Source organism: Syngnathoides biaculeatus, chromosome 10, assembly GCF_019802595.1.
Source record: "Syngnathoides biaculeatus isolate LvHL_M chromosome 10, ASM1980259v1, whole genome shotgun sequence".
In the NCBI taxonomy this organism is placed as follows: Eukaryota; Metazoa; Chordata; class Actinopteri; order Syngnathiformes; family Syngnathidae; genus Syngnathoides; species Syngnathoides biaculeatus.
The window spans coordinates 15,777,386-15,786,814 of NC_084649.1; the positions used below are offsets into that span (position 1 = coordinate 15,777,386).

A 9,429-nucleotide genomic window follows, 5' to 3' on the forward strand; every position below is an offset into this window, starting at 1 on the left:
ATTCTGATTTTAGTTTTTTTTTTTTTCCACCTGAAAAGCTAGGCCATATTATATTTAGGCCATGGTGCACAAAATTGTCCTCATAAAAGGCTTTTTTTCCACAGACAAAAAACACATTTACAGGAACCCATCATACAATTTTCAAAATTTTGTACTCAAGTTTAACTGGCATTCCAGTCATACTCAGCATTATGAGGAATCTTATCAGATTGTCAACATATGTAACGTGCAGCATTTGAAGAAAATTGTGTGGTTCCAAGAGGTATAATCAGTTACTGCCCTACATGCTGTTTTGAATGTGGTTATTTCATATATATATAGCCTACAAGTGTTGATTTATTTTAACAACAACTGTGCCTTGATGTTTTATCTATTGTTTTTTTTTTCAACCCAAGATGTTCTTTGATTTTTATTCTATTTTATTGCACCTTGTGGAGAAGCACTCACTATTTCGTCGTATGCACAGCATATGACATTAAAGGCTTTTTATTTGATAAATGGAGACATTTAGTGTAATTACGACTGCAGTGGGCAGCACGGAGGCTCAGTTGGAAAGGCTTGGCCTCACAATTCTGAGGTCCCGGGTTCGATTCGGGAGTTTGCATGTTCTCCCCGTGCCTGCGTCGGTTTCCTCCCATATCCCAAAAACATGCAACATTAATTGGACACTCTAAATTGCCCCTCGGTGTAATTGTGAGTGCGGCTGATTGCCTCTATGTGCCCTGCGATTGCCAGGCAACAAGTTCCGGGTGTACCCCGCCTCCTGCCCGTTGGCAGCTGGGATAGGCACCAGCACTCACCACGACGCTTTTGAGGATAAGCGGCTAATAAAATGGATGGATACGAATGCAGTACGGCTTCAGCGTGTTAAGACTACAACTTGCGCGGACTTCAAATTCTCCATAAAACAAACTCCACGGAAAAGTTTTGTTTGCGACGGCTGCCCTCTAGCGGCTAATTACAACGACATCTTTTATCCAGTCAGGAGGAACGGGGAACCCTTGTCCTTCCCACTCCGATAAAAACACACATTAAAACATTTCAGTTTATTGTCTTATAATACACTCTCTCATATAGATTGAATACATGATGTAACGACCCCCTGGATGAGTTCCTCCATTCAATCGCAGCACCTTTTGCGATTTTGCCTTCCTCCAAAAGATCTTTGTGTTTTGAATGCCAAAAAGATCCTCTGCATAAAACACCTTATTGACTGTTTACATTGTAAAAATAAATACATCCCTACGAAACCAACTGGAATAGTCGTATTTTATCCAACAACAGGCCCACAGCAAGTTTAAGGACTTGTTCAATTTAAGGCAAATGAGCAAACACAATGGGGACTCTGTAAATGTATATACAATACACTAAAGTAATATCATAAATTAACCACACTTAGTGTGGTTTTTCGCGCCATTCGACAACTCAACCAGATCACCAGGCCTTACCCTGCAGCGACTGGGCTACAGATACATATGACAAAATAACACCTAAAATAACAGAAATCACATTACAGCGCAACCTCCAATTACGAACGTCGACTTTGACCGACATTTTGTGGAAAAATGTACCTCAAAAGTAGCGATAAAACCAGAAATGGAGCTTTCCGTGACATAGGCATGCCTCGCCGCTCACTTCATTACATACGCAAATTATGTCCCTTATTATTTGAATGCGTTATTTTCACTCCAATTGTAATTTTTGGATAAAGCTTGGCACCAAAAGCTTGCGATGTTTGTGTATTTTCTGGGCTTTCCATTCCCCCACGCACAGCTGCTCAAAACAACATGAGCAATACAATTCACAAAATTTACCACAGAGGGTGAGTGGCCACAATCGATCTTTAAAAAGGGACAAATATCATATCACTTGTCATTTGTTGATAGCGTATGTTTAAAAAAAAAAAAAAAGGCCCAAAAGAGGGATGTGTTTGTCTTTGTGTATCCTTTTGGAGGTTCTGCTGCACTCAAGAAAACAACGCCACGTGTATTCTGCATGAAAATGAAGACGTCACTGTCCAGTCTCAGTTCATCATGTGGTAAGCGCAGGGGGGTGTAGTCGTTTCTATGGTTACGTGTGCATGTGTGTGGCATCTCCATTTCAACTGTAACTCCAGCGAGAAATTAAAAAAAAAAAAAAAAAAAAGGCCTAAGAAGGTGTGAGAGGAGACCGATCCTCTCACTGATATTGTCGGTAGTCTCCAAAGGGGGCGGCGGGCATGGAGGCGGGGGCTGGCTCCTCCGGAAACTGAGGACCTGAAACACATATACAGAGAAATCCAGATGTTTGCAGTCTATGTTGTCATTACATGCCAATTAGCTATAAATTGTGCAATGTTGCCGCTCTTTAAGCATGTTATGTGTATTATTTTTTTGCTAGAAATGCATTTACTTTTTATTGTTAAAATATTAATTCATGTACACGGTCCCTCCATGACCAATAAATGAAAAAGAATGTACTGAAATAAGTCAAGAAAACACACTCTTAGGAACTATGAACATTAAAAACCAATGGGTGAGGTTATTTGTACCTTGTCAGTCACAGATTTTTCTTTATGGGATTGGGGAATTGTTGTTTTGAAATCAACGTAAAAAAGAAATATCCAAATAATTATGGAACTAATGAAAATAAAAAATATAAAATCGTCACTATCCATTTTAGGCATTACAGATTTTTTTTCTTGCCCAAGTTATAAAAAGGAACCAAGTCACATCTGTTGTCAATACCTCAACCCATGTACATTTGTTTTATTTAAAAGTCAACTAAAAATGAAAAAAAATCTGACGTAATTGAGTACAAAAAAAAAACTATATTTACACGATGTGTTATTATTATCTGAATAAAAAATAGAGGCAACGCATAACTGAGGACAGTTAGAAGGACATACATCACATCTTTTGTATTTTCTGACAACATAGGAAATGGATCATAAAACAACAAAATACAGTCATAGACTGATTTAAAAGTTGAATTTGTTCCATGACCAAGATTGTAACTCAATTTCCTTGTGTATCAAATCAAATTTCTCCATTGAAATTAACTGAAATGCCATTTATCTGTTCGAGCCACCCCAAAACCCAGCATCAAGTACAGTACCATTTTATTGTATCAGGATAATGGAAAGAAATCTGTTTTCCTAAAGTGTAATTACCATAATTTTCGGCCTATAAGACGCAACTTTTTTCAGATGCTTTCAACCCTGCGGCTTATGCGGTGATGAGACTAATTTGTATATTTTTTCTAACGGCCGGAAGGGCGCACTAGAGCGGAAAAGGTAAGAGTGAGACTGTGGAATCAATGTGGCGAGGAAGTGACTTTTACCGGCATGTTTTTTTTTTTTTTTAAACCGGCTCTGTTAGCACTGCGCTAGCGTTAGCGCTGTGTCTATCGTGATTTTTACCGGTATGTTTTTTTTTAACCGGCCCTAGTAGCTACAATGGTTGTTTTATTTTATTTTTTTGACTGGTATGTTTTTTTTTTTTTTTTTTTTTTTAAACAGCCCTGTTCGTGCTACTGTGTTGTTGCTTTGTTAAGATAAGATAAGGTATTAAAACTTTGAAAACTCTTTCTGTCTCCCATCTTTCTTTGTAAATATCTCGTGTTTCAATGTGGGCACTTGTGGCTTCTACACACGTTTATGTATGTACCAAATGTTATTTCCTACACAAATGTACTGGATGAGGCTTATAAGCAGGTGCGTTCTGTAGGCCGGAAATTACGGTACTGTACGTATGTTTTTTTTTCATATTGGATGTGTGCCTGCTTATATCCCAAATTGTGGGTTAACAATGGAATGTGAAAAACTGCTAGGTTGGCACACTCATAAGTCTAGGATACTGCTGCTGTACCAAAAATTAGCTATTTTTTTTAAAAAAAGGGGAGGGGAAAAGAATGAAAACAAATGAAATGATTTCACAATAAATAAAATAAATGGCAGACGAAATTACCTGTGGGCAATTGTGACGAAGCAAATCTAGACAGCATGATCCCGGCGCCCTCTATCAAGGCCAGCAGGATGCCCCCCATGGCTGCAGAGCCCACCATGGCCACTGGCCCGTCTGCATGGAGGCACAGTTACGCGTGTTAGTGTGTGTGTGCTAAGGCCAACTTCAGTCACATCATTTGCAAAAACATTTGTGCACTGACTTCTGGCGGCGAGGATGGCTCCTGTCATGGCGCCGCTGGTGATGGAGTTCCAGGGGTCCTCCTTCCCGCGCACCTTCACCAGGCCGCAGTCGATCATGGAGAAGAGGCCGCCCCACACCGCGAAGCTGCCTGCAGACCGCACAAACAAGACGTTCAACATCGCAAGTAGATGACGGATTGATGTTAATTTTGGAGGTCCATGACGATCGTTGATATTTGGCAGGAAAAAAAAAAAAAAAAAAAAAAAAAAAATCCAGAAACCGATTTATGGCATGATTCATTTTAAAAATATACAACAAATAAAATAGCTTATTTTTTGGTACCTTCATGTTTACGACAACAAAAAATGACGACAGGAAGAACATGTGGCATGGTGTCAGAGTTCCAGTGCGCGGAACAATGACATTAGGACACAAGTCCAAGTGACTCCAACACTGAAGGGCATTTACTGATTCAAGAAAGAAGAATTTAAAAAGAATTTAGCGGTGTTTGAATCGGGAAAACTCTGGCCAATTATGATGAGCGATAAAATTGGATGACCAAGAATCTGGTCCTTATATTTTGGGGCGGAATGAGAATAAGACTTTACCTCCAAGCTGTGGCGCTCTGGTCTTGATGGCAGTCATGCTGCCTTTCATTCTGTGACTCATTCCCTGCAGAACACAGTGACAATCAAAACATTTTCATTCTCTTGAAAGGAGAATCTTTAAAGAGGATACATGGAATTAATTAGTTTTGAAAGACGTGTAAAAATATTTGTGTATGTGGAGTCACAGCAAATAATTTCTATCTACCAATTTTTGAAAATGTGTTTGCAAGTGACTCGTTCTAAATCTTGGCACATTGTGATGTCAAAGGCTGGCTAATTTAGAGAACACCCCCCTCCTCCCCGCCTTTTGGCAAGTTTCTCCGCTGATAATTTGGGCACTTCGGGTGGGGGAAGATCGAGAGCCACTTTCAGGCAACATGCAGATTCCTCTCGCCGGACTACACTATCTGACATACAGAGACACACAGACTCCCCTGCTGCCAAAGCCAAAAGGTAAGCAGAGCTGCATTTACTTTTGCAGCATGCCCAGACTGGTATGACCTTAAAGTATTAGGTTTTGTTAAATGGCACTATATGTGATTGTGTGGTTAAGTTGTTGATGCAGTGCCAGGGGACATTTGTGTTTTTTGTACCACATGCACATAGTGTAGTGTGTAGAGGTACAACAATTATTTGATTAACTGACAAGTATTTAGACAATCTAATAGTTGTTAAATTTTACATAGCTGAAACTTGTCCACATCCTTGAATTACAGCATCTCAACAGTAAATATTTTCAGATTTCTGTAGTCCTCCATGAAAGCAGACTGGTTATCTTTGTGTTTAATCAAGATAAGGCATTTGCAAACAACTCTCACTTTGGAAAAAGATAAATATTTGTGCTTATTTTCTCTATGATACAGACCAAACCAATGAATCACAATCATTTTAGGTTTGTGTATTTTCCTACCTGTCAATTTAAAATAATGTCCTGCATTTGAATAAAAGGATAGAAATCAATTCCATTATTTCAGTGTAAGTAATTAAATAATGTAAGTAATTTCAGTCAATAGTTTGGCGTCCAAAAATTACATACAGCGTTGTGACTGGTCTTACCGAAGGTGCGTTCCTGAAGCCTTTCACTGCTTGGAATATTCCACCGCCAATGGCGCCCATGGTGAACGCACCCCCACAGTCGTCCACAATCCTCCAGGGACTGAAAATATTGACAAAGGATTTCATTTCCATATACAGTTTGAAAAAAAATATATCACTGATTCAATAGGAGCGGAACGGCAGAACAGATGGAGCGCAATCCCGGGCCCACCAGCGCAGCGTGCCTGCGTGGGTTTTCTCAGGCCACTCCCACACCCCAAAAATATGCAACATTAATTGCACACTCTAAATTGCCTCAAGGTGTGATTGTGAGTGCAACTGTTTGTCTCTTTGTGCCCTGCGATTGGCTGGCAACCAGTTCAGGGTGTACCCCGCCTCCTGCCAGTTGATAGCTGGGAAAGGCTCCAGCACTCTCTGCGACCCTTTTGAGGATAAGTGGCTTAGAAAATGGATGAATGGATGATTCAATAGGGCTGCAATGATTATTCAAACAACTTGAATAATTCTATTACAAAAAAAGATTGATGTAAAATATCAGCTTCGAAGATTGGCAGCGATGCTTTTTCCATGTGGACCAACATTAGTGCAGTTGTATGCACATGTCCGTTTCAAAATAAATTGCCGCGAAAGCAGAGAGACAGAAGGAAAGAATGCGTACAAAACAGAATGTCCAAAGTGTGGAAGCATTTTGCACTTGAAAAAGATACAATGTGTACCTCAACAGCATCTCTACAAATCATCAACAAAGAAAGTAATATAATGATGTTAGCTAATTTAATAGATGCTATTGTTGCTGGTTATAATGTTTTGTAGTGCCCCCGAGAAGTGGTCAAGGATAGACACAGCCTCCGGGGTGCTTTTAATGATTCTACTGAACAAACAATAAGAAGATAAACGCATAACCACAATGATACACTGATGGCCACAACTCACACAGTCCCTCAAAAGGGAAACTGGCTAACAGGTTAGCCACAGCCATTAATATAAAATCAATTTTCATCCCAATATGACAACAGATTAGTGCATGTATAGTGGCAAGTGAAATAGCCAGTGCATTTACGTAGTCATTTTTGTATGGAGGGTTTGAAAATGTTGTTCAAGTGTTCTAAACATTTTTAGGGATGTCAATAATTTCTATTCGGTCGTGGCCCCTAAGCCCTGTGAACAGTTAGGCTTGACAGCATAAATTGCAATATCAATTTATAAAACCCACAAGAAGCATGTTTTGGCTGTCAACATGGATAAGACGTGCAATATTACAGGACAATTATGTCCAAAGTCACATCTTCCATCATTCCAATGTCAGTTTAATGAAGCTGCTTAAAAATGTGGGAAGGATTTTGATGATTAAACACTAAATGCCAGAGTTGGGGACTCAGATTTCATTATTTGACCAGTTTCAGGCAAAAGTCACCAATTTTGAGAGATAGTATTACAAGCCTTGCCTGTTTACGGGTGGAAAAATCTACGTTTTCAAGGTAATGTGCGAATATATGCTGTGACTGTGCAAGGTTGTGCAACCAAAGTTATGATGACTTGCTTAACCCAACTAATGATTTGACTTGCTTTGCATTGTTCAGGTTCAATACAGGACTCGGTTGGTAATTGTCACGGTGACTTGGGGCTAAAACGTGCACTTACTTGCCCCCACATTTCTGATTACAACGTGACTGACAACAACTTTTGCCATACTGTGCAGTCAGGTCTCACTCGTCCCAAGTAGTTAGCTTATCAAATAGCTAAAGCTCACACGTCCTCCACCGGTCTAAAAAAAAAAAAAAAAAAAAACGTCAATATAAGTGTTCGATGTGTCGTAGTCCATTTTGTGCGATAAAACTGGACGAGAAAAGTAAAAAATGACGTGATGACATAATGGCGTGAATAAGCAAAGGTGCTAAGTCCGCAAGGTCACAACAACGTGCTTTTAGCCTCGGTGTCGCCCGGCTAACGTAATCTGATGGCAATTTAGCATTTGAGCTACAAGGGAGCCGGTCCCTGCTGGGTGCCGCGGGAAACAGTGACAAAAACAAATCAAATGAAAAAAAAAATCACAACATTTTCGTGCGGGTGACTTCTCACGGACGCAGTGACGCGCTGTGCCAAAGAAAACGTTCCAATAACGCGATTATTTGTGTCCCACAGGACTCACCACGGCTCTCTGGCATATTCCTCCATTTTGTTCTCCTGCTGCTCCCTCTGACGCAATGACGCAAACGTGAAGCGTTTATGGCGCCTTCAGGTGCACAAACAATGACAGGAAAGTCCACAATCATTAAAGACTCGCAGTGATGAAAAAAATGAGGCAGTTTTATTTTCATTTTCATTATGAGTACTAAATACGACATTCTGAACGTCGTACCAGGGCAGCACTGATTGGCGGAGAAATTTTCCTTGTGTGTTTTTACACACTTGGCCAATAAATCTGATTCTGATAAATCCATTCATCGATGATCCAGCCATTAAACTGAGCCGCTAATCCTCACAAGGGTTACATGGGAGCCGCAGCCTACCCCAGCTGTCATAGCCGAAATAGTTGCCAGCCAATCAGGGCACATGCAAGTATTCGCACTCACATTCACACTTACCGCAATTTTGAATTAATAGACCACCATTTTTTTTTCTTTACCACACAGGCATGGGTAGAACATCTAAACCTCACTCCATTTGAATTAGGGGGCTCAGAATTGTGATGTGCTCCCCAGTCCGTCACCATCCCGCCTCTCTCTAGTTAAATATAAAATGTGTTTTTCTAGGAGTCTTAAGTATGAGGGAAATGACAAGCTTTATCTATGGATAGGTTTAACCCTAACCCTAAATTAACGATAGAAAAAAACTTCAGGCTTCACCTATCACCTATGTCCTCTGACCTCTGTGACACACAAGATGGCATAATTGGAACCCTATCCATAGAAGTCATGCTATGACTTTACATATGAAATTTGAAAAGCTTCTTCGACATTTGGGTGTTATAACTATAGTGAAGCCTGTTATTAATAACAAGATAATACAGTCCTGGATGTGCATACTTTCGACGGCATATTCTTGGAGTCGCGGCGCACAGACTGAAACCCCGATGTTTTCATTCCTCAGCAATCTTTGCTGCAGACAGTCGACACAGCGCAGCGACGGACGGCGCTCGCTGGCCGGCGGCCTACTATTCGGAACCGCAAAGGAATGAATTACTGTACAGCCCGAGCGTCCTCCATAGAAGAAATGACCAAATATAGACATTTCGTGGCTGGACAGGCTGAGGGCCGTGCAAAGTCAGATGTAAACTGGCCTTCTGCTGCTGCGGCTCTTCTTGTCTGCGCGCTCGACATATCCCACCCGGTTCCCATCAGGAAACAAACCACGCAAACGCATAAACGTGATAAGATCAGATGCGAATGGAGCCCTTCAGACGTGGGAGAGGTAATAAAGTCAGTCAGACCAATGACATATAGCAAATTTGCACTTTTTTTTTTTTAAGTGCTATTCCCTAAGAAAACGGCTTTGTTGCTGGCCAATGAAAACTACATATATTTATTTTTTTTAATTATTTTCCCCTACATTTATTATTTGCAGTGCAACTTTTCAGAAGCATTTTCATTTTTATTACAAATTTACACATTTTGAAAAAATTGGAAACATTTAAGATT

At 40.3% G+C, this 9,429-nt stretch overlaps 1 protein-coding gene across 2 annotated transcripts; it reads right to left on the bottom strand.

The window, feature by feature from the left end:
* Positions 1–1,031: 1,031 nt before the first annotated feature.
* On the bottom strand, positions 1,032–8,058 carry timm17a (translocase of inner mitochondrial membrane 17 homolog A (yeast)). Of its 2 annotated transcripts, none has more exons than XM_061833714.1 (6): positions 7,941–8,058; positions 5,792–5,891; positions 4,736–4,799; positions 4,147–4,275; positions 3,948–4,058; positions 1,032–2,255 (listed from the first exon to the last, which is right to left on the bottom strand). In XM_061833714.1, the coding sequence occupies exons 1-6, from the start codon at positions 7,964–7,966 to the stop codon at positions 2,179–2,181; spliced, it is 507 nt and encodes a 168-aa protein (XP_061689698.1). In that variant the 5' UTR covers positions 7,967–8,058; the 3' UTR covers positions 1,032–2,178. The 2 variants fall into 2 exon arrangements, with proteins under 2 accessions (XP_061689698.1, XP_061689699.1); XM_061833715.1 differs by lacking the exon at positions 7,941–8,058 and adding an exon at positions 7,433–7,552.
* Between the last annotated feature and the right edge of the window lie 1,371 nt (positions 8,059–9,429).

Bases quoted from the DNA above. Each gene is read 5' to 3' on its own strand.
- timm17a (XM_061833714.1), bottom strand. From the start codon at position 7,966: ATGGAGGAATATGCCAGAGAGCCGTG. The intron at 4,800-5,791 runs GTAAGACCAGTC...TGTGTTCTGCAG, and splicing joins GCTTCAGGAACGCACCTTCG to GGAATGAGTCACAGAATGAA. The intron at 4,276-4,735 runs GTAAAGTCTTAT...TGCGGTCTGCAG, and splicing joins CAGAGCGCCACAGCTTGGAG to GCAGCTTCGCGGTGTGGGGC.